We start from the raw sequence: 26,384 nt of genomic DNA on the forward strand, positions 1-26,384 counted from the left end.
AAATGAGACGCATCTTTGCCTCCACTGATTCACTTGCAAAGTGTTGAGTAAAATTATTTCGTTGCAGACATCCTTTGGGTCTTTTTATTATCACTACGACACACATAGTCCCCAGTTGGTAACATTGATTTCAAGGCCCTCCTAGATGAGAGACTGGCATTCCACTTAATGTCTATGTTCCATGCTGGCATGGATTGGAGAGTTATTAATGTAGAAATATGGTATCGTAGCTACTAACAGTTGAGGGTTGCGTAGTCTAGACGGCGTTTTTAGATTTCATTATTCTCTTTAACCCGGGCAAAGCCGGGTATTTCTGCTAGTAGCATATAAATATTGGGTTGCAAAAATCCTTTTTGGATAGTAAAAGTCAAAGGCTGTTCACTGGACTCATAAACTGTATGTTGTACTCAATACTTTTTCTAGAGTACATAATCTATCTTTACCAGAAGAGTGGTGACAGTAACTTCAAAGTTCTGGCCAGCTAACCTTCATCAGACTGTCTGATGGGTGTTCTTCCTAGACTCTGAAGGAAGACAATGATGAACTTAGGTCACTGATGATAGAATGGGATATGTGGCACATCTGTGATCATGCCCAACAAAAGTGAAAATTGTGAACTGTTGATGATGATGATATAAAACTCTAATGGACCATTAAAGATCAGTACTTAACACTGACTTCATTGTTTTGTAAATGAATATCCTCCTGGATAGGATGTCAGTCTCTTTCATAACGTTTCTTGGTTTCTAGTTACAATTCATGACAGCTAGGTGAACTAATATAATCAAGATTAAGAGCATTGCTACACTGCACAGTTTATTTACTGAATGGAATGCATGCAGTATATTTGCATCTTGAAACTGATGAACTGAGAGTTCAACAATACTTTATATCTCCAGCTATATTGAATACACCACATTGCTGTTTTATATCTTACTATGGAACAAAACAAGGTTTTCTGTTTAGAAGAAAATACATTACTTGTATTTTAGGCTTTCACTATAGTAATCCTTGAAAAACAAAACACCAAAAGTCTCCTTGAATTTTAGTGATTATATTCTTTTTTTCCATACAGTACTGAGTCAATGAAAGAGCTTCTATATATTTTGCACAACTTAGATGCTACAGAAAAACCTCATTAAACAAACTCCTTATTTTAATCCCTTGCATGCTATCACATATGTCAAGGTCTGCACAACCTGAGCTGAGAGATACTAAAAAATAATGTTATTCTTTACAGTACTCTTCCATAGTTAATTATCGCAACTTTAAAAAAAAAATGTACTTTCGTGATTCAGTAACCTACTTCCTTGTCACAAGTGCCATGTTCATGTGAGTTTTTAGATCAAGCATTTCCTCTTCTCACACAAATGTAAAATAACAGAATTGTAGTATGATTAGTTTGTGTACATTATGAAATATTACTCTTAATACACACAAAGTATTTTGCTTAATGTCTATAACTCTAGATCTAGATTCTTGCTCACTTCTTAATTATATAGTATTCATATAAAATTATCTTCAGTTCATTAGCAGTTCTGACTGCTATGTAATTTGCTTGAAAATTAGATTTAGTTAAAAAAATAAATCCATACACCAGCAATTCCGCTCCCCCCTCCTCCACTATCGGTTATGACATTTCCTGAGATGTGGAAAAATATGTATTGTATTTATTTATCTATACAGGGTGTGCAACACAAAAACTTCCTATAATTTTATCACCATACTCTGCTGTTAATGTGAAAACAGTACCTTTATGTAGCTCAAGTGTTACTGCTTTCTTAGGTACTGGTGCACATCAAGTGTTTACTTTTGAAAACATCAAGAATACAGAATCTGGGCTGTTGTTTTTTTGTTTTTTTTTTTGCAACACTCACAATACCATTAGGAGTATTTAAAAAGAATTAATCCTCCCCCATATAAAAGAAGCATTAGTTAAAGAAATAATCAAGCTGGGATTATCAAGCGAGACCAACAAACCAATAGTTTATTCTACGTGGTTTTTACTCGTTACTTGGGTTTAGTGTAAAGTGTTTAATGCATTGGTCATGTGATGATAATTATTTTACAATCCTTTTGTCACACATTTCAGTTAAAAGTATAGAAAATTGAATCTATCAATATTTATTTCACAGCTCTTCGATGTTATTCATGCTTAATTACTTTCTGCTAATATTTTCCCATAAACTCTTCAAACAACCTATAAAACAACATTTAACACAAATGAACTGGAGCAATAAATCCTTTTGTTAGAAAGATTTGAGGCAATGTTCTTTTAGGAGTTTTGTTAATATTTCTTCTGCCTGGTTATAATGTCATTTTTGGTTCTATACAAACATTTTTTGAAGAAATAAAGACTTAGTTTTCTTTAAACCAATCCTGAACAGTTTGCATTTTTAGAAGACCAAAGAAGAAAAGAAAACAAATCGCATAAAATAAATTGAATATTAAATGTAGAATGACATTAAATGAAGAAAAAATAAAAGAAAAACACCTTTAACTTGCAAAATAGAAGTGACATAGCTTAGTTCAGAGTGTTTAGGAAAATAGCCTTCAAGAAAGAAAACTGGTTATTGAGAGAGAGAGGGAAAGGGAATGCATATATGTAATTATATATACATATCCATCTATTAACAGGGTGCAGCAGAAAAGTTTCTCATAGGTCTTTTTGTCATACCCTGCCTCTAATAAAATGAGGCAGGTGATAATGGTATCTTAATGCAGCTAATGTTTTAGCATTTGGGCTTTTTTTTTTTTTTCAAGGTACTACCAGGGTTTGGACCAGTGCATACTATGCATTTGCTGGTGAAACATTTATCAAGAGATTCGTACAAGTCCAACAATTTGAGGATCAGTTGCATGAAGTGATCAGTATTGCAAGACTGTGTGAGAGAGAACCAAGATCTTTGTGAGAAGTGTATTCAGAATGATGAAGGCATACTCACCATAGATATGGAAGACAAGAAAGTAGCATGGAAGTGCTATTATGGGAGGCTGCTGAATGTGAAGAATACATAGGATAAAGAGGGGCTACCTTATACTGACCTTACAGAGAGAGAGAGAGAGAGAGAGACCAGTAATTTAAGTTGACAGCAGTATAATAGATAAAGCAATTAAAAACATGAAGAGATGAAAAGCTGCAGGTCCATCAGTGATGGTTGCAAAGATGCTCAAAATATCTGGTAGGGTAGGATACATGATTACCACCTGACTAGTTAATTAAGTTACACAGGAAGGTGCCATACCCAATGATTGACATTTACCTAATTCATCATAGTTTTAATATCCATTTTCCATACTTGCATTGGTCAGATGGATTTCAATGAGGCAGATTTTCTACAGCTGAATGGCTTTCGCATTGCCAGCTGTTTCCAAGCATGGTAGTACTTCACCATAGCTGGAGATGTTTTTACAGAAGATGGGAAACAAAAGGCACTGCTTGCATGACCATGACACACAACTATCACACAAACACACATGCATATGATGGGCTTCTCTCAGCCTCTCTATACCAAATCCACTCACAAGGCTTAGTCTGAAGCTGTTGTAAAAGACACTAGTCCAAGATGCCACAATGACACTGCACCCAAAAACATATAGGAAGCAAGGACAACAGACGTTAAATGATGAGGATGATGATTCTAATGGAATTAAATCTGAGACTTATGCTGGTCACTGCAGCACTCATTTTTGTTTTTACTTTTGGTTAATTCCTTGATTATTCAATCACTATGTTTTAGGTCATTTTCTACAACCTGCTCAGATGACTCTTGGCATATGGAAGTCTTTTTCTTTTTTTAAAAGGTATCCAGGCAGGCTGTGTTGTTGATGATGCCCTTTTTCAAACATGAAACTCCATGCCATGACATTGCAACCACCATGCTTGTGCTCTTGGTGAAATTCTCCTACATGATGTTGGATGTACACTCAGCCATCAAAGCTGGACAAGTTATATTTCAACATATTCATCACAAGATTTGTAACCAAAACTTCTTAAGCTGATTTTTGATAGTAGTGATGTGAATTTGCATGTGGTATTTCTGTCAAATGTTATTCAAAATGTCAGTAGTGGTCATTTTCTTGTTCTCTTTCACAGTTAGTAAATATATTGTTCCATCCTTTCAGTTGTTCTTTAAAGCTGTTTTGCTCAAGACATCAGAATAGTATCCAACTTCAGCTCTGGCTTGTGAAGACCATATCAGATTATGCAATTGGACAACTCTAAATTGCACCCCTTATGGTGAACTTTTTAGCTTAACCATCACAGCAAATCTTAGGATGATATAATCAAATAGTTATTAATAGTTTGTCTTGCATTATTTATATTTGACAGATAATTATCCTCATCTTGTTTGTCGGCTGATATACCCTCCAGCCTTCATCAGGTGTCTTGGGGAAATTTTGAACCTGGGTTCTCATTCCTAAGGGTTTTTTATTTTTTATGTTGTTATTATTATTATTATTATTATTATTAAGGCCACTGCCTGGAATCAAACTTGGAATCTTGGGGTTAGTAGCCCGTGCTCTTAACCACCACACCATGTGCCCATGGTGTAGTGGTTAAGAGCACGGGCTACTAACTCCAAGATTCCGAGTTCGATTCCAGGCAGTGACCTTAATAATAATAATAATGTCAAAAAAAAAAAACCCTTAGGAATGAGAACCCAGGTTCAAAATTCCCCCAAGACACCTGATGAAGGCTGGAGGGTATATCAGCCGAAACGTTGTGTTAACAACAAACAAGATGAGGACAAATATCCGTCAAATATAAATAATGTAAATAATGTACATAATTCCTCATCTCTTAAATATAGAACTGTAGTTTGTCTTAGTATAATATTGAATATTAAAATTAAGATACTTGGCGGTATTAATAGAGGTACTGAATGTACCTCTATGAATGCCTGAAATATCTGTGCAGTTTGGGATTTAATATTCAAGATGTGGAATCCACTAATGACATCAATAGTAATTGTATAATGAGATTTATATAGTCATATTTGGTTGAAATGAAGATCATATAATGCAATCCCAATGTATACTAGGGTCTAATCTCTCTTTCTATCTGACATTTACATAACATTTCTTACACAAACATAACATTTCTTGCTCAGTCATATACATTAAAGATAAAATACTTTTCTTTAAGCAAACTGATCTTCAAAGATATTACATTCAGTCTTTTGAACATTCAATCTTTTTAGTTTTCTCTCAAATTATAATGTATCTAGGATTACATTATTATCCAATGTGTTTTGCATTTTTTAAATACATATGATGCAATTTAAGGAATATTTGACTGCTATATCTCTCAGGCCAAGTAATGACATTTAAGGTTCCTCTTGCTGACTTTTTTGTTAGGTAAAACTGATTTTGATGCTATTCAAGCTGAAATCATTGAGCGACTGAATAACCACCTCCAATTCTTTTGTCTATTGTTCCTGCTGTACATAAAAGAAACATCATTGAAATAAAATTGACATGATTATATCTGATTTCTCAATTCTTCCCGATCTTCTGTTAATTAAACGTTAATGCTGAGATCATCCAGATCAGTAAGTCTATCCAGCATTTCTTTGGATGTTCACCTGGAAAGCCGACCACTATCTTTTTTGGCCACCAAAACCCAGTAAAGAATTCTGGTCTATACATTCAATTCAAAACAGTTATTCCATGTAAGGAATCTTAAGAACAAGTTATCAGTGTTTTCATTCATTACCATAATCCTTAAGGTCAGTATTGATCCTAAGGACCAACATTTGCTTGACCTTTCATGATATTGCTTTTATGACAATCATAATAAAGTAAGGGGTTTAAAACTGATCATTAATGCACAAATTCTAACAGGAGTTTCAGAGCTGGATTTGTTATTTGCATTAAGATGCATCTATATTCAATATCTAGTGCATCTTAACATGCACTCTTTTACATACACCTAATTTTTCTTTACTTACATACAAGAGAAACTCTCAAGGCACTGGAGCAAACACCTCCTCATGGTCATCAGAAGTTAAGAATAAACTCCCTTTTGTAGTAAATCATCAAATCTAGAGTGTTGCAGTTTTAACCATCTTTATTGTTCTAGATATTTACTGTCAATATCATTCACCAAATGACACTATTACTAATTGGTAGATTTTTCACACTACTGCTGGATATAATGACTACTATAATGACACAAACACACAATGGAGAGACAGAGACAGAAAAAGAGAGACACAGAAATTTCTAGTATTTTTCATCAGACTAAAATAATCTATTTTATTGTAGGTTTATAGAAGAACATGAACATGCAATGGAATTTGGACAGTTGTTGATTCAGTATCAAGTCTGTGAAGTTAAGGTGCTAGACCAGTGGTTCCTAACTTGGGGTCCACAAAGGTAGTACTGGGGGTTTGTGAACTAAATACGAAATTTCATATATATATATATACTCATAAGATACAGTGTATATTTAAACACATAAGAGGAATACACTCATGGGATTCCTTACGCTAGAAAGAACAGCTAGGTTCTATAACCACAAAATGTGGTTATAGAACCTAGCTGTTCTTTCTAGTGTAAGGAATCCCATGAGTGGATTCCTCTTATGTGTTTAAATATACACTGTATCTTATGAGTAATTCATAGTCTTTGGACTAAATTTGTATGCGCTAGGTCACTGGAATTGAAAATCTTTATTAATTTTCATTTCCCTTCGATATGATTAAGTATATATATATATATATATATATATATATACACACACACACACACACATAAGCATATCAAAAGGGGTCTGTGGGAAAACTCATTGAAATAAAAGGGTTGGGAACCACTGTACCAGACCACAGTGAAACCTTGCACTAACCATTGTAATGTGCTCCTTTTCATAGGAATTTAATTAAAACCATTTGCCAGGTTTAAAAGAAGGCCTGCTTCTTAATTCAATGGTTACTGATCTGAAAAAGTAACAAAGTCGACTTTCTCTAGCAATTTAAATGTAAATCTCTAAAGTTATAAACATCAAAGCACTCATGCTAGCAGAGATAAAATTGAATACAAACTTATCTGAAAGCCATTAAGTTTCATTTATTGTTTCTAACTTTAATACATTTATTTTAGACAGAATACTGATAAAAATACGATCACAGGCATTATATTGTGATACAAAGCAATGTTATTCTGTATGTCTTTGTTAACTATAACTGGAATGAAACAGGTCTACACATATTGTTCTATAGAGAGGCAGCTATATTCTCAGATATTGGGGAACCAAAACCACAAGCCAGTTTTAAACTCCCAGTTGCATTTCTTAAGAGGTTGCTAATACACTTTGGAAACACATCACTATTGTTCCTCCACAAAATAATCTTAGAATTCATCATTTTGTAGGAAGGTCAGCAGGAAGACACTCTAGGGAAACACAATAACAGTATAGATGTTCTGTTAATTAGAAGTGAGTAATAGGGAAATTATTAAATAGTAAATATCTGCTCTCGACAATTCATATAAAACTTCTATGCAAAACCAGCTAATCTAATGCAATTAGTGAATAATGGATGCAAAACAGTGTGCCCCAAAAATAATTAGTCTTTTAAGAAAATTTCTTATTATTAGTGTGCGTGTGTGTGTTTGAGATGTCCAATTTGCAACCATGTGGTTTCAGGTTCGGTTTTTCTATGTAACACCTTTCATCATTGTTCTTGTGTATGGAATTTGAAAGACGATCGCTGTTGAACCCTGTTGGGGGGACCATTACTGTTTTATAAGTGGTAGACAATCTGTTACCCAGTTTAAAGCCACCACCTAGCCCTTGTGTGCCTTTAGCAGAGTCATCTCAGCAGTCATGCCAATTTGTCTGATTTGAGGATACTTTCCTCCGGCTAGCCTTGGAAGCCCTGAGAATGATCATAGACGTTACTCATTCTTCTCTGATTGATCCATAACAAAAAAAAAAAAAAATTACCAAGTTTCTAAAGTACAAACTAAATTATCTTTCAACATTAAAGTAACCGTCTTTCAGCCATTGCCAAGTGATTATCATTTTTCTCAATAAGCTCTACAACTATTATTACAAGTTTTATTAGACATTGTAATTTTCTACTAGACATTGCATCTCATATAAGCCAATGAGAGTTCTCTGGCATATATGAAACAGAAAAGCTCACTGGGTGGTAAACATTAATCCTTACATGGCTTAACATCATCACCACTGGGCCTTTGGGTGCCTTTAGCAAAGTCTAGTCAGTTGCAAGCATTCAGCTCAGGTTTGAGGCTAACTTTCCTGCACCAGTCTGAGAGGCCTTGAAATAAAGCCAGAGGCACTGTACTTCTTCCTCTGACTAAGCCATACACATGTCTACAATTTTTTTTTTTTTCCTGTTTTTATAAAAGTTAAAGATTATATGGTAAAATATATATATATATAAACGTTTATGTATTTGTTTTGCAAGATTCTTGATGTGAAAAATGGAGGAAACATGGGACAAACTAAAAATAATACAAATAAAAACTAAAGTGAAGATCAAATAAATAGTGTAAGTGTTTAATCATGCAAAGAAAAAAAATTACTATCACCAAGTATAACAATAGATATATATATAAAACATCACCATTATTTTCATGTCCACTCTTCCAAACTTGCATGCATTAGACAAAACTTGTCAAGACAGATTTTCCATGGTGAGACATTCTTGCTGTCATCAATTCTCACTTCTTTCCAAACAAGGTTATATTTTTTATTAGTCCTTTGAACAATGAACAGCTCAATAGCTGGACATGCTTTTAGGACACTACTTATATGAATGGTGATTTTGTTTACAATCAGTAAAAATCCCTTTCGGTCATGAATGAATAACCATGAGATTGCACCTAGAAAGCTACCCTCCAAAGCACAAGTCTGGGCAAGGTTTTTTTTTAATGGAAAACCAACAGTCACCCATGCATACCAGCCTCCCCTCTCCACGCCACCAATGTTATCCAGAGGAAAAGTAAAGGCTGATGCAGCTTGGCACCAGTGACATTGCAACTCATTTCTACAGCTGAGTGAACTGGAGCAACATGAAATAAAGTGCCTTGCTCAAGAACACAACACACAGCCCAGTCTGGGAATTGAATTCACTGCACTTCTAACCACTGAGCCATAGCACACAAATTTTAAGGGAAGGGGGAATCCACATATATACACACACATACATAACTTGTTTCTTACAGATTACGCCTATTAGATTCACTTACAAGGAATTGGTTTACCAAGGGATACAGTATAAGACACTTTACCAAGGTGCAGTGCAGTGGGCCTGAACCTGAAACCATATGGCTGAAAAATGAATTTCTGTAACCACACAGCCATGCCTGTGCCTATATAATTTTTAATAAAATATGTAGTAGAATAAGATGATGATTTCACATACCAATCAGTACTTGAATAGCAAAGCTATCACTTATTGGGTGACAAAGTAGCAAAAGCAACTTACAGTGCCAGATTCTAAGAAGACAGACTGGAAAATGCTCTGAAGTGTAACTTGCAACATTGTCATTTGACAAATATGTATCTTCAGTTTCATCAGTAGGTCTGTTGATCTTCACTTTCTCAAATTGCTATTTCTAATGTCTAATATCATTCATTTATTATTACAACCATTCACTATCACTTCACATCTCTTCAGTAGTGTAGCTACACACACACAAACACATAATTAAGTGGTATTAATTGCATTCTTATCACAATTAAATTCTTCTTCTGATAGCATTTTGGATTCCATAAATTACTTTTCTAAAAACTGAAATAACTGAAACAATTTAAATTTACGGTGTCCCAAAATAATTAATTAAAAGACTTTTCCCGGTGGTGCTATTGAGTTAGTCATTGCCTGGGCTGATAATGGCCGAAAACCAATCTAAGTTATCTAAGTTACGACCACAATCAAGAAGATCGCAGTTAACAACTATATATTTACAACCCTGACTATATTAATTTCAACATCACTATAAATATACATTATGAATGGATTGGCATGGGAATAAAATTTGACCATTTATACAAGAATTATACCCACAACTACCTATGAACTAAGAGAAAAGGATTATACTCTTTGTTGACAAGGGTTAAGAAGACAGAAACATTTTAAGTTGTCTCCTTTAATTGCCAGGAAATAATGTTAGCTAACTTCTATTTTTCTAATTGCCATACTTAACCCTTTAGTGTTCAGATTACTCAGTTAAATGTAACGCTTATTTATTCACATTCTTTTGAATTAGTCATGCATTATCTCATAGCTGTGAGATTTCAATGATGTGATTGCTGGCTTTTAGTATGACATTGTAGGGTAGGTTTAAGAGACTGGATTTGGCCAGTTTGAGCTTTAGACAAGTAGAATATTTTGGCCAGATATGGCTGGTTTAAATGATAAAGGGTTAACCTTAACACTTCTACACATGCATCATCTTACATTCTGATCTATCATTCCCAGGCTATTTCTATCTCTCCACACTGATATTTCCCATCAGCCATACTTCCAACCATGTTCACCACTCACTGCATTCACCTTTAACCATCTGTTACTGTCCCCCTCACAATTTTATGAAAGTATTCACTCTTTCCTTTCCTTCCCTGATTCACTGTCTCAATCCTCTCTTATCTCACCTTCTTGTTACCTCAAGAGTTTTCTCTGGCACTCCATCACTTAACATTTTTTTATCTCCTTCTCATCTATTCCCATGCAGCCCTGTATAATGTGGGATAACTATGTATCTCCTCTATAGTAAGACACCTATGCTTGACCCTCAGTCATACTTTAGCCTTTCAACAGCCGGCATAAAACGACCTTCTCCTCTCAAATACTTTCTCCTCCACTTAGTTGTGGGAGCTTTTTCTTTTTTTCTGTCTTGCAAGTTACTTGGCAACCTCACTAGTGCTGACGGCAAGAAAAGGCACTCAGTACACAAGTGGTTTGCATTAAGAAGAGCATCCAGATGTAGGAACCATGCCAAACCTGACACTGGAGCTTGACATGGCCCTGTGACTCACCAAATCCTGTCAAACCAGCTAATCTATGTCAGTATGGAAAAGAGATATTTAATTGGCAATGATGATGATGTGGTTAATTCTTATGTCGAAAACATTGGGAATTATCAAAGCTTTATATTACATAAATATTCAATCAGTAACCCCTTATAATTAAATTATCAATTAATGCAAAACTGTTCCAGTTTCCAAAATTCTGAATTCTGTCAAAGGATCAGAAGCCTAGTAGGACATGTGAGGATCATGAGGCTAGATATTGATCCTTAGATGCAAAGAACCAAAGGAAAGTGATGGATTTCACAATTGTATTTATACAGAAGAAAGGAACTTCAGTTTAAAGATACATTAGTCCTTTATAAAAAAAAAGTTTAATATGTATTGAGCATATTTATATAACAGACAGGAAACATACATTACTTATTTATAAATGCTCTTTTATAACTAAATTACATCACTGAAACCAATAGCCACAAGGTTTTGGCATTATAAAATGTTATTAAGTATTATAAATATTAACTCCCATCATTCAATCTTTGTCAAAAATGAAAATCAGTGATTAGGAAAATATTTGAAATGTCTAACATGTTAAGCACAAGAACACCAAAGCAGTAAGTAAAATTTTCTTTTTTTCTTTTGATAATAGGATTTTGTCAGCAAGAAATCAACTTCACATCTATTCGGATATTGCAAAAAAAAAATCCCACCCATTAGCTAATTTAAACTCTCAGATAATATTATTTGGTAGGTTTCAAATTGTCAGAGTGTATTCTTTCATTTCTTTTATTGTTTTTTTCTTTTTTTTTTTGCAGTTACTTATTAACTTCTATTTATCTCACTATAATAATGGCTTAATGTTTAGACCATGAAGACAGTAAAATGTCAAATTACATTAGCAAAAATTATTTTATTTCCTCTGTTCAAACAGCTTCATATAATGTGGTGCTTATAATAACTTGACATACATCAGGGATTAGAAATGCATAATACAAATGTACAGTAAAAATGTACGATAATGGCTAGTTAATATTGGTCAAAAAGTAGAATTAGATTCCAGCTGGGTTCAAATATACCACAAGAACCTAGTTTCCACATAGTTTCTTTTTTCAACTGACTACTTTTACTCAAGTAGTTTGGTAACAATTTCCTTCATGAACCTACATTTCCTGACCAGCAAAACTGAGTGTCTAAATACTAACAATGTCATATTTAATGAATCCCATTAAATATAATCATGCTTAAAAGAAGTATATTTGATATATATTAATAGCACTATCATCTCACCAAAGACAAGTCTTTAGAATAGTTTATGCCATGTTCTTGGCAATAACCGAGTGATTCTCTCAAGATCTTTGGTTTACCATAGTTTAGAACCTAAAATTGAAAATAACAGGTTCAATTTATCCTGAACACACATGCATCTTCCAAGGCTTCCTAACAATGACCATTCTGTTTTTAAAAATATTTTGACCACAACAATTTTGCCTTTTAAAAGCATTCCAAAAGTGACTATTGCATTTTTTTAATGCATTCCAAACATGACTAACTTATCATTTTTAAAAAAGCATTGACACGACACCCCGGAGTTCCAAACGTGACATATCATGTTTCAAGCCAAAATCTCCCTTATCACAATTCATCTTTTTCTATCAATACACATTGCATAATGTAGTCCAGGGTACACAGTTCATTCTTTTACTTTTTTACTTGTTTCAGTCATTTGACTGCGGCCATGCTGGAGCACCGCCTTTAGTCGAGCAAATCAACGGTTGTCAAGCGATGTTAGGGGGACAAACACAGACACATACATATATACGACGGGCTTCTTTCAGTTTCCGTCTACCAAATCCACTCACAAGGCTTTGGTCGGCCCGAAGCTATAGTAGAAGACACTTGCCCAAGGTGCCACGCAGTGGGACTGAACCCGGGACCATGTGGTTGGTAAGCGACACGAAGAAGACGGGTTAAAAAACAAAAACAAAAGCCAAAAAAAAATGATCGTGCTTGGAACGTTAGACGGTCATTAAAAAAAAGACTGGATGGCTAGTTTCGCAAAGGAACCAGATTCGTAAATTCCATTTTTTTTTTTTTTTTTTACTTCGGATTCTAAACTATCCTTTACCTTTTTAACTTGCAAAACACATGAACGCTTTGCGATCGAAGTGTTAATAAGACCAGGAATGTTCATTTGAAAACTATTAGTTAATCTAGATATCTCAATTACCGTATAAGTTTCTCAATTGATACAAACACACACACAGTAATGTTATTCCAACGAATCATCAGAAACAGGAGCTTTTTTTTACACGTAAAGGAGTGTTTATAAATCTAATGTAAGCAATGACAAGCAACGAAATTATATACATACATATGTGTGTGTGTGTATGTATATATACATATATACAGTAAAAGAGAATGAGGGAGAGGAGTAATTAAAATAAGATAAAATGTGTGGGTAATTATTTACATATATGTGTGCTGACCATTACAGCTAATAGGTTCTTTTCATTTATTTATTTATTTATTTTGATCCAGACACAGAACAAGCAGGAGGTGACCAAAAACAAAAGTTTGTAATTAAGATATGAGCAAGCACATCAAGAATGAGAGGGCTGTCGTCGGTAACTGTGTAAGCAAGCATGTATGAGTAATAATATATATGTGTGTGTGTGTGTGTGTGTACACATACCCACACATACAGAGTACACAGAGAGAGAGGGGGGAAGGGGGAGCAGCAGTAGCAGAAAAGTGAAAAAATATTTAGAAGAGTTCAACGAAAATAGTGGGCTACATTTACAACTCGAAAGGAAATGTCACAAAACACCACTTGACAGATGCTGGAAGGTGTCTTCGTAAAGTAAACAGACTTATTTAGAAGGGGAGAAGACCAACCAAGAATGAGTATACGCGTGTATGTATGTGGTGGAGAGAGGTCAGCAGTCGATGGAACCAAGTTGATTACACATGAATCTATTAAATACAATACAGACTTTCAAATCTACACGCCTTGGCTGTGTTGACAACTATATTTGAGTGACTCAAAGTTGCTGATATTACACAGAGAGAGAGAGAGAGAGATAGTTTGTTTTTTTTTTGTTTTTTTTTGTGAAATGTTTAGCTTAAAATTAAAACAACTCGGTTCCCAAATATTTAAACACGGAACTGTTATACAAGTCGAAATATTTAACTGAAAAGTGTTCCTTTCAAAAAGGGAGGATTTTCTGAATAACAAGCAATATTATTTATGAACTTTACAGTGTTATATTTTTCCATAAACATATACGTTGCACTAAATGTAACGAAAGAATACCATTAAAAACAATGCCAGTAAATATAAACATCACACGCTCGCGCGTGCATACACATTTATTTGCACACATACACAAATATACATACCCTTTCTACTACAGGCACATGGCCTGATATCAGTTACATAATAATGCATAATAATAGTGACCTCTGGCTATGGTACAACAGTAAGTCTCCAGAAAAACCGAGTGCTACACATAATTAAGGTTGTTCGGCCTGCCATAAATAGCAACCAAATATGCTCGAACCACACCTGATGTGTTCAAGGAAAGATACATTGTGTAATGTAACACTAGATACAGGACGTCATAGCTGGAACGCCTTTCCTCATAGTCTGCTCCGTCGAACTGACCTGAGGCGAAACAGCAACAAAACAGATGTACTACTTCAAGCAACATCTCAGCTCGGTTATTCCTTTATAACTTCAAGTTCGATGCTTGTGGGAAGGGATGGGAGGGGGGGTCGGCCTCTAAATAGAATCGATGTAAACACATACCAGTAATACATTGATTTTCAGCCGATCGATTAAAACACTCTATGGAAAAGAAAAAGTAGAGGGTGTTAAGAAAGCAATGTCAACTAACTGAGGTTCTAATTCTGGTGGGAACAGATTAAATTCTGTCACATTTCTAAATGCGATGAAATCGTGGTTTCTGTGACTGTAAAATAGCAGATGAAGGAAAACTTTTGATTGCTAATTGTAGCCATTTCATTTCTTTAGCACCAGTAATACCATTGAGCAAGCATGGACGCCACACAATTTCATTTCTTCTTTTTTTTTTCCTTATAAACCCGAGACCTAATACTTATGTGGAAGATCGCTGTGATTTCCGAGTTAAATTTTCCAGCAGGCCGAATCAGTCGATCCTTTTTCAACTCCCAACCTTTGTTTATGTCGTTTGAGGCTCTTGAGAGAAGCAGAAGCATTGCTGCTCCCATTCCCTCTATCCCTCCAAATCACGGGGGATTATACTTTTTATTTATTTGTTTATTATGATTACAGCACACGTGTCTTTTACTTTGTGCATGTACACGCATGTTTAGTGCTTATGCATATATAGCATTTCAGGGGAAAGTCGGGGAGCAGTTAAAAAACCCCTACATATCAATTTCTATATATTTCCCCCCACCCTAAGTTCGGAGGGCATTCTGGGTGTGGTTGGCATGGAAAAGCGATACTAGTACTCCTTTCACTTTGTGTTTCTGCATTCTACTAATTTTGTAATTCATGCTTGTTTAGCTATTTCTTTTCATTCAAGTCATGAACGTCTCTCAGTCTCATTTAACCTATCCAACTGAACCACAGCAAAATTTTTAAAATTCGTTTCAATGTAAGAAATCATACTAAACATATTCATAAATCAACAACTTTCAAATTACCCGTTTGATTGAGGGGTCGAGTATTTAAGAGGTTGTGACGTTTATGCCCCAAAAGAATTAACGACTCAATAACAGCTACGTTGTATTTCTATAACTCCTTAATCTTTTATACCGATTGAAGTCAATTTTGTATTGCATCGTTCAGGGACCGATAAAATAAAGTATTAATCAATTATTAGGGCTGACCTAATCGACTGTTACTCTTCCTGCAAGAATGTGGCCTTTACTTCACTTTACAATGTAAGTTCATATCCTATCGAGCTTGACAAAGTACCAGCTAGTACTGGAGTCGCCTTAAGGGGTTAATAGTGCTCTATCCCACACTTTGTGTGGTCTTATACCGCAGTTAATGACATTAACAATATTATGCATTGCATGGCAAATAAAGTGTGATAAACAAAGTTTAGTAATCATTCTGTTCGTCACACTATTTGTATTTAAAGTTTTTCTGTATAGCAATGTTCTAGTATTATTTCTGTTTTCATCCTAAAGACTGACAAAAGGAAGTCTTGCCCTCACATTCTATCTAAGAATATAAAGCCAATTTTTGTGAGAGGAATTATTTGCTCTGGGATAGACACCAGTATATATATTTATTGCTGTTCATTTTAACAACAATAAAATCTTGCATTCTTTCGATATGGATATTTTATCTGTCATTCTTACATATCGAAAAAATGCCTAAAATCTCATATTAGAAACATGAAAAAAAAATATTGCAGCTTCTAAAACAAAAATAAGATTCCTCCAGACAGACCCTAAAAAAAATATTTGGCTGTAGGTCAGCTTTTATCGATAGACCTATAATCAAAAGTCATGTATTTTTCTTTTCTTTCCCTCTGGGAACACGTTATCCAATGTCACTCTCTTTTTAAGACGGATGGGTATGATTTGAGGGAGATTAGTCTGTTACATCTAACAGGTCAAGGGTTCCCTCGTTGGCTGAGATATTAAGGGAATGGCTAAGATGTCGTCATTGACGACGAAGACGATGATGTCAATGCTGGTAAATATATTAACTGACAACAAACTCTTAGTTGTTCCCATCTCAAGAGCGGATCTCTCTCCCTCTATCTATCTCCTACAGACTTGCGTCCCCATTTCGTCGACAGTCTACACTCACACTTTAACTCGAAACAGTGTGCACACACACATACAGCGGAATTTCGATGTAAGCACACAACATAACCGGTTGTAACTTTTTTTTATGACAATTTCTTTGAATTTGTATGTTTTCGAACGATCATCGGCGAATATATATACAATATATATTCTTGTTCATGTGAATATACAATGTATATTTACGTAAAAGTTACACTCCTTAAAGCCACACATACATACACACAGACATGCTTACGTATTTATGGGTATGTGCGTAAACTTTTGTATTTGTATGAATGTACAGATAAACTACACGCGCGTATGCGTATATAAGTACGACTGTGTGTGTGATTGAGTGTAAAGTTTAATTTCATAATAATGATTAAATTATTGTGTATAGTGCTCAGGTGCACTACAACTCATCAAAGGTGCACGCACAGTACGTAGAATTATGTAGAAAAGTCAGGAAAGTGAGATCTGTCAAATACAGAATATCAGTTGCCCAAACATTGTTCTAAACGAATGTCTGTCGGACAAACTTTTTTTATGGGTTAAAACTTTTGCAAAAACAAAAAAATCTTATTCTGGGTGATGTAAACAGAGTGAGCAAAAAGAATATAAGTGAAAATGCAAAATAACTAATAAAAAATTAAGGAAAAAAAGACGAAGAGAGATGGACCGAGCATCCGTTACAATGGTGTATAAATAATTATTTTTTATTAGAGAGACACTGCAAGTAAGAGATGTCACCAAAAAAAGATAACCTATTTTGATAGTCTACACTTTTACTAAAAAAGCAAAACTGTTTTCATTTTGATTGACATCTAGTAAAAAGTAATAGCTATCACTCATGCAGTTAAATCAAGCACCCACTCTTCTTTTATTGGCACTTACTGGTACTGAATATTAATTTTTTTTTAAATGAGTATTGTATTCATACACGAAAAATGTCTTTTGTTACATTTGATCGCTTGCTGATAAGTACAAATTATTTGACTTAGTGTTTGGATTTGACATTGCAATTCAAATCATGTGGAAAATAAAGTGCATTAAATTAAAGCATTCAAACTTGTCTATTCGTTTTATCTAGAAGTATATAGCCAAAACTGGGAGGGGTTATAAAAGCAGAACTTGCCACAACACGCAGTGACATTACTTTAATTTCACTATGTTTTGACAGCAAAGATATTCACTGACGATTAATTATCCATACTAGGGAAAGTGTTTCATGGTTTTTCCAGTTAAGGGATGGGTGTTTCAACCAAGTTTTAAAAACCCAACAAAATTACGATTATTTTGAGTAGACAAGCACAGTGCTAATCTCTATGTGGAAAAAAAGTTAATGTGTGAGGGTCAGTTTTAAATACGAGAATTGAAAACAGTGTCATACACATTCAATCGGATAAGAAATCTTAGTTAAAGTTTTTCATATTCCTGATTAATGACATTAAACCTTTAAAACTGTTTGTCACTCATGAGAAGTTACAGAGATACGCTTTTAGTTATTAAAACCATACTGACTGTTGCATTCAAGCGTGTTTATCAGAACGTTAAAACGGTTTTTAAGTTCCGTAGGTCAAATGCAAACTATACTAAACTATTTTTATTTATCGACCCTCGTGAGATCAAACGTAATTTCGACCCTGATGGAATTTGAACTCCGACTGAAAAGTTTTTGATGTCTTTTGTATGTTTACGATCAATGTGCTGGGAAACTACACGAGTACTTGCATATCTACGCATGTATGTATGTATGTATGTATATATATATATATATGTATCGTACACTTACCGACTCCATATTTTTCGTTGGCATTTGTAGCAGTCCACTTCGCCATGACTGATAATTATACACTTTCAAACACAAGCAAAAATAGTAAATAAAATGAATTTCCGTTTTTTTTTTGGGGTTCCAAACAATTAAAACAACAACTGTAATAGAGGTAATACATGAGAAAGACAACCGGTCATCGGTTGACAGTAATTAGTGTTGTTGTTGTTATTATTACTATAAAACTTGCTGCTGGTGCGACAGTCGCGACACTGCGCCCAAAACAGCGCCATCTTGATTCTGGTTATCACGTGACCTGACTTCAGGACCGAATGAAAGTGGGGGGAGGAGGGCAATTGACGGGTACAGCATCTACGACCACTACCAACAAAACTACAACCAGTATTGTTCTGACGTCACTTCCTCTAAAGCAAGCACATTATTACACGAGGAGGGATGTTACCACGACAACCAGTGTAAATAAAAGCATCATAGTAACGACTTTTGTGTTTTGTTTAGAACTAATCAAATACTTATTTTTAAGGTATCACTTTGATAGCAATATACATATTATGGACACTTATTCCTTTATTTCTTTCAAATTCAATAGACTTTGACGCAAACAAAACGTATTTGAGTGATTCACAACGTAGTTAAACGTGGAGTAGCAGATTAATATGTATCAATGTATAACTATTTAAATGAATTCTAACTTTTTTTAACCGTGAAATTAGTTACTAAAATAACTACGAACAAAAACAAACAGGAAAATCTTCGTAATTAATATCGATATTTTTATGTTCATAACAAACTGGAGTTGCCTTTTTCTTCCCATCACTGCAGGGTGAATAAAGCTCTAGTATTGGGTAAAAGTTAAAGCAGTCTACTTTATCTCGATTCTTTTAGAGAATCTAAGGACGAAATCAGTAATATTATCAGGTTAGAACATCTGATATTTTGTCTTTATCCCATTTATATGATTAGTTTAAATGTTAGTGTGGAATTGACTGTCTTTTATAACTCCAGAGTCAGTAAAATAACACCGGTAATATACTAGGGTCCATATATTCAACAATACTTCTCCGCCACAAGCATCTTTGAGTCTAAGAAAAAAATCGATAATTTTATCAAAATATTTTTTGCTACTACAAGAAAGGTGAGTGCACTTTTTTAGTACATTTTCTTTCCAAACATGTCAATATTTGAGAATCGGAGCTATGTCAGAAATATAGTAGACTCTCCAGACATTTAATTTAAACAGGTACTATTGTGAGCCATTATCTTTACCACTTTGAAATCAAATACTTATATCTGGAAAGAAAAGAAAATGACACCAGCAATAGCAACAAAAGACTGAGAAACCACTTCAGTATATCCTACTCTCCAATAATTCATGTGTCCAGGTTAATGGCAGGATTTGAGTTCAGCATTACAAGCTAAGGAAACACTAACCAATTAATTACACAGTACAATTATACAATTATTCTTATAACTTCTTCCAATGCTTATCTACCTGTTGATGAATTATTGTCATTTACATACTCCACAAGCACAGTGAAGACTATGCTTTGCTGATGGGGTCAGAATAAAACCAAAACAATTATTTCCTGTACTTTTGAAAAAATGGGGGTAATGATATTACTCATTGCCTTGTATAATGTTTTCCTTCTTAGACAATTATTTCTAGTTAACTTCCTAATGAATATATCCTGCATTATGTACATTAATATTAACTTAACTAGGACATTGACATGTAAGTGTATTTTCTCAGCATTATGCCACAACACAGATAGCAAGGTACAAACCACATAGTTTTTGATTGGTGAGCAGTTATCCTATTCACTTCATCAGCAACTTCTGTGTTTTTACTTCAATATATCATTTGTTGAGGTTCAAAATCATTATTACTGAAATACACTGTTTTTATGTTAGTCTCTTATACTTCTAGTTAATTCATCATCATCGTCGTCATTTAATGCCCATTTTCCACACTGGCATGGTTTGGATGGCTTGATAGGAATTGGTAAGGTCAGGGCCACACCAGGTTCCATAGTCTGTTTTGGCTTGGTTTCTACAGCTAGATGCCCTTCCTAAAGCCATCCACTGTATTGGGTGTTTTTTTATGTCACACCATCACCAGTGATCTCAAATTAATAACTATTTTTATTACTCAAATGATTTTGAATATCTTAAATGTAAGATCTTCATCAGATCTGTTGTGATATTTTAGAGTGGAACTTCATTTATTCACACCTATTACTAAAAAGCACAAGTAGCTGGAAAACTAGTTTGCACACTAGACTAAGCTGCAACTCTGATAACTCAAATAAGGGGTACGAGCCGGCAGCTCAAATAAATTTCAAAAAATGTAAACAATCACACTCATGTATCCCTATATCTCCCTTTCCGCAACTTCTACATCATGCACATCATTCTATTACTCTCTGTTCCATTCTCCTTCATGAATCACTCCTATATTTTCTACTTACCCCTCTACAAACTGGTATTTTCCATTACCTGCACCTCCGCACTTGTTTATCACTCACTACCTCAACAGCATCCACTCTCTCATCTTCTCCTATGATCCAATGTCTATGTTCTCTCTTATATTCATCTTGTTCCTTCAGAGTTGTTCATTCTAATACTCTACCACTAACTTCCTCTTATCTCCTTCAGCCATGTATCTGTGTGTGTGTGTGGAGGTGCATGGTTAGTGATTAGGGTATTAAACTCGTGATCATAAGATTGTGGTTTTGATTCCTGGACCAGGCGACGCGTTGTGTTCTTGAGCAAAACACTTCATTTTATGTTGTTCCAGTCCATTCAGTTGGCAAAAATGAGTAGTCCTGCGATGGATTGGCAGCTTGTCCAAGGAGGAATGTATGTACCACGGAAACCAGGAAACTGATCTTATGAGTTTATATGATTCTTTTATTTTTTCATATATATAATATGTGAAACTTTAAAAGTTTCCAATAACTTTTAATTGATTTGGTTGAGTAGCAATTAATTCTTAATTCATAAAAGTAAGCAAGATAGTGCCTGTAATCTTTTAAGACTTTTAAGTTGGAGAATGGAGAACACTGAGCTAGAGTGGCAGCAAATTAGTGTCATGGAAACAATCAGTTTGATGTTAACCATCTTTATCATCCTTGTATTTAAAAAGAAGAATTACAATGGAATCTTAACTATAAAATGCAGATTTTCTCTGTGTGTGTGTGTGTGTTTAAAATTCATACATTTACACAATTCCAAATTTCTTGTAGATCTATAAAGGAAAGCCTTTCTTTGCAGCAAAACAGAAATTTGTTCCCCACATTTCAGGACCAGAAAAAACTTCAAACCCAAGAAACTGCTACATCCTAGGCCACACCCTCAAACAGCCACCCAAATGATTGACATGAAGTTACTCACCAATACACTAATTTCTATCCCACAGATGTGCTGATTTGTCTCTTTGCTTTCCTAATGCTACTACAATGGTGCCTCCTCCTCAGAGTTAGCTGATCTCAAGTCACCTCTACTCAAACACTCCCAATTCATTCATCTCTCCTCTTGCTACTCATATGGTGTCCACCTGCTACAGTCCTTGCACTAACAACTACACTCAGGCTTTCCTCTGAAGTGGGACAGTTCTCTGGAATTCCCTCCTTGTCTGCAGCTATTGACTTGAAGCTGTTTCAAAGAGACATTGATTGCACCATCCACATTTGTCTAAGAAGACTTGTGACAGCCATAACATAATTCCTTTCTCCAGATGAAAATATAATAAATCTAAAAAAAAAATGTTTCAAGTGTGTGTTAACAGAAGAGGCGCAAGAAGGAATCAAAACTCCTAAGCCCTCCTTTGTGTTAAAATATTTATTCCAAAGTGAAATGCACCTCAATATTATTAGCAAGTAAGCAGAGAGACTTTAAAATTGCATAAATACATTAATGACATGCAATGTTCAGCCTGGAGCTTATGCAAGAAAGAACAGCTGTTTAGATTGATGACAGCTGAAGTATGACAATGTTGCATAGAAGAAAGAAAACCAACACTAAAATATAAATATAGAATTAAGGCCACCTCAACACTGATGGAAGAGAGAAAATAGATTATTGTTAATATTTCAGCTTTAACGCTACCACATATGCAAATATTGAAAGATGATTCTTTTTTATTTCTATACTTTTGTCATATTACAATGATTCATTACCCAAATTACAGCTCATCAAATAAACTTAAGTAAACACCAAGTGAAATCCCAAAATAAACTGCAGAATCATACTTTAAAATGTTCTCCTTTAAATTATAATCAACTTCATGATAACAATAGAATAATGCCTTATGCCCCTATATTTTCATGAAAGATTGGAAATGAAAAGAACCTTCTATGATGGTGACATTCATTACAACTATCATGTGATGTCAAGATAAGGAAACACAAGCACAACATGACCAGCTTCTTTCAGTTTCCTTCTACGAACACTACTCACAAAGCTATCAACTTGTCTTTGTTAACCTTTGCTCCTGCCACTGCCTCATAACTTTTGATAGCCTCTTCCACGACTGGAAGCTGGCCCTCATCTGCCACAATGATGGAGATGTCATCTGCGTACGCCATAGCTCCTCTTCCACACCATAGATCATGCGGCGCGACTCCTATCACCTCCAACTTCCGCAACAATGGCTCAAGAGCCAACACATACAAAAGCAGAGACAGGGGACACCCCTGACGCACTGAACGCTTGATCCCGAATGGCTTCGAAAGAAAACCATTCAGTTTGATGACAGACTCAATGTCGCTGTACCATGCAGCAATCCAACTGTGGAAGGATGGGCCCAGGCCAGCCTTCCCAAGGACCGCCACCAAGTACCGATGGTCAACCCTATCAAACGCCTTAGACTAGTCTAAATGTAACAGTGCCCCCCCACTGTGCCAAAAAGCTTTCCCACCCTCTCTAAGGAGAAGCATATAAGGTGGAGATTGTCATGGATCATCCTGCCTGGAATAGCGCACATTTGCTCTTCCCCGACAAGTTTGTCCACGACCCACGCCAACCTTTTCACTAGCACCTTGGCCAAAATCTTTAACTCTGTGTTCAACAGAGTTATGGGCCTGAAGTTCCCTGTTTCGTCCCCCTTGCTCGGGTCCTTCCTGATCAACATCACCAGTCCCCGGCTTGCAGACTTGGGAATTCTCCCATTCTGTTGCCAATTGGCATAGACACTGACCAGCAGGTGCCCGAACAAGTCTGGCATACTCTTGTAAAATTCATAAGGCAGACCATCGAGATCCAGCGACTTCTCCCCAGGGCACTCGCCAAGTACCTTGATCACCTCCTCGGTCGTGATTGGCCCTTCACAGCACTCAGCCTCTTGTGCTGAGAGCGCAGGCCACCAGACAGGAAGTCCCTAAGGGCCTTGCCATGATCCAGCACCCTGCTACTCCTGAACAACTCGGCAAAGTGCTTTTGAAGCGCCTCACACATCTCGTCCCATCCATCAATCGAACACCCGTTATCATCAACCAGACCTAATTGTGGCACCGTTGCCATGCTGGGTTTCTACCGTACAGGCCCATCCGGCAACATTAATTCCCTCACGGCCCAATGCATGCACTTTAGCCCGAACTCTGCACCCTTCGTGTTTAGCTTTGAGGTGACGGTCTAAAGTCGTTCTCGCTGCCAAAATGTGAGATGCAGAGCCCAACCTCAGCACCTCCACTAGGTCCTTAACTAGTTGCCCTTCTATTCTGGCCTTATCTAGTCTTAGCTGACAGCTAAACCTAATAGACTCAAAACGAATGGCTCTTTTGAGGGTGAACCACCATCGGTTGTTAACCACAGCACCGGTTAATGCCCTCTGTACTAATTCCTTAATCCGGCTACAGTATGCCTCGCTAGTCAAAATAGACTTGTTCAGCTTCCAGTATCTGGGTCCTCTTTTAACTGTACTATCTATGTCCAGTCTGCACTTGACCATTCTATGGTCAGTGTACACTACTTGGACAAGCTGTGGACAGCTAAAACTAGACTTATCTGCAGTTCTTATCAATATCCTATCAAGATAAGACTTGAACCTTCAGTCGCCGCTCATCCAGGTCCACTCTGGGACATTCGGATGGTCAAGTCTGTAACGATCTGCCAGCAGCTGAAAACGCTTAAGCAGATCTACAAGGCGTGAGTTCGTTTATCCTAACGGTCGAGCCAACGCTATCGATGCGTGCATCAATGATAGCGTTATAGTATCCTAACACCACTAATGTCTTCGACGTCACGAGAAAGTTCTTTAGGCGCCGATAAAAATCACTTTACAATCCTCTAGCACAAGGTGCATAGATCCCGATCAACCTGAAGGCCTTACTGTTGTGTGTCACATCAAGGACGACCAGCTCACCTTCTGGGTCTACATAGACTGTGCTTGTCTGCAGAGCCAAGCCTTTTCGGACCAGCACTACTACACCCCCTCGTCCTCCGGTCTGGCTAGGAGACATGATTTTCTCATAGTCATTCAGAAGGGGTGAGAAGGCTTGTAGACTGTCCAGCCTGGTCTCTGTAGCAACCATCACATGCATATCGTGTGATCTGAGGTTGTCGAGGAAACAGGCTTGCTTCCACTTCGAGCTCAGACCACGTACATTCAAACACCCAAGTTTAAGTGTAGTCATTCAAAAAACGAGGCAAAGCAAGGGTTCTACTTACTCATTGTTTTTTTCCCCTTTTACTGGTGATGCTACTTACCACACAGCCACTCCTATCCATCTATCTGTCTCTCTCTCTCTGTCTATCTGTCTCTCTCCCTGTCTATCTATCTATTTATCTATCTGTCTCTCTGCCTGCCTCTCTGTCCATCCATCTATCTATCTACCTTTCTGGAAAAAGATTCATCTCTTTGATACTCAAAGGATTGCATGTAGTAAGAAACTCTAACCATTGCTGAAGTGAATCATCAACTTTAAATGAATAAATAAACTCTACTATATATATTGGAGATATTTTCTCCCATTTATATGATGTCCAAACATGATGATGATGCCCTTTCTAACACCAACCTTGTTACAGAGTGTACTGGGGGGTTTTATTTTTTATTTTCTGGCATCAGCACTAGCAAGGTCACCAACTTCTCTGAGGACAAGACACTCCTCAACTGAGTGAGGCACACTACTAAAGGAGGTAAAATTATGATATCTGGACAGAGTTGGTATCATGAAGAGGAGATAATTTTTTTTCCACTTGGAAAGAGAGAGAGATATGGTGAGGATGTATCACAAGATACAAGGTGAATATGAAAGAAAATAGGAATAGAACAGAAAGAGTGAATGGGCATGTAAGTTTGAGAGAGTGTGATGGATGATTAGATATGGGGATTGAGATGGAGACAGTGAGTGCGAGTTTGGTTGGAATGGGGTAAGTTTAGGAAATAAGAATGAGGAAGAGGTGATAAGGGACAGTGATAGGGATACAATGTGAAGTGTAAGGGAGCACCTAAATGAATATTTCTGCGTTGAGAAGATTGGTGGAGGAATGAGTCTTAGAACATATATCATTATCACCATCATCATCATCATGTAATGTTTGTTTCCATGCCGGTATGGGTTGGACGGTTTGACTGAGAACTGATAAGTTGGGGACCTGTACCAGGTTCCATTCTAATTTGGCATGGTTTCTATGGCTGGATGCCCTTCTTAATGCCAACCACTCCAAGAGTGTAGTGGGGACATTTTATGTGCCACCAGCATGGGTGCCAGTTACATGACACCAGCATCAGCCATGACTACAATCTCACTTGGCTTGACAGGTCTTCTCAAGCATGGTATCTCACCAAAGGTCTCA

At 36.1% G+C, this 26,384-nt stretch overlaps 2 protein-coding genes across 3 annotated transcripts in view; one reads left to right on the top strand and one right to left on the bottom strand.

Annotated features, from left to right (window-relative positions):
- The window catches only part of LOC106881525 (dedicator of cytokinesis protein 1), a 184,512-nt gene extending 165,579 nt beyond the window's left edge, over positions 1 to 18,933 (bottom strand). The window contains exon 1 of one of the 2 annotated variants that reach the window (XR_008263483.1): positions 18,588 to 18,933. Coding sequence is in view for 1 of the 2 variants with exons in the window: in XM_014931942.2 (XP_014787428.1) it covers positions 18,588 to 18,633 (46 nt within the window). In the remaining variant the exon portion in view is untranslated. The remainder of the gene's footprint in view (positions 1 to 18,587) is intronic. The other variant, XM_014931942.2, reaches the window with a different exon arrangement.
- Positions 18,934 to 19,058: 125 nt separating this feature from the next.
- Positions 19,059 to 26,384, top strand: part of LOC106881530 (cilia- and flagella-associated protein 206) — a 100,733-nt gene continuing 93,407 nt past the window's right edge. The window contains exon 1 of the mRNA XM_014931950.2: positions 19,059 to 19,722. The gene's annotated coding sequence lies outside the window, so the exon portion shown is untranslated. The remainder of the gene's footprint in view (positions 19,723 to 26,384) is intronic.

The sequence above is a fragment of the Octopus bimaculoides genome, chromosome 2 (assembly GCF_001194135.2).
Source record: "Octopus bimaculoides isolate UCB-OBI-ISO-001 chromosome 2, ASM119413v2, whole genome shotgun sequence".
Lineage (NCBI taxonomy): Eukaryota > Metazoa > Mollusca > Cephalopoda > Octopoda > Octopodidae > Octopus > Octopus bimaculoides.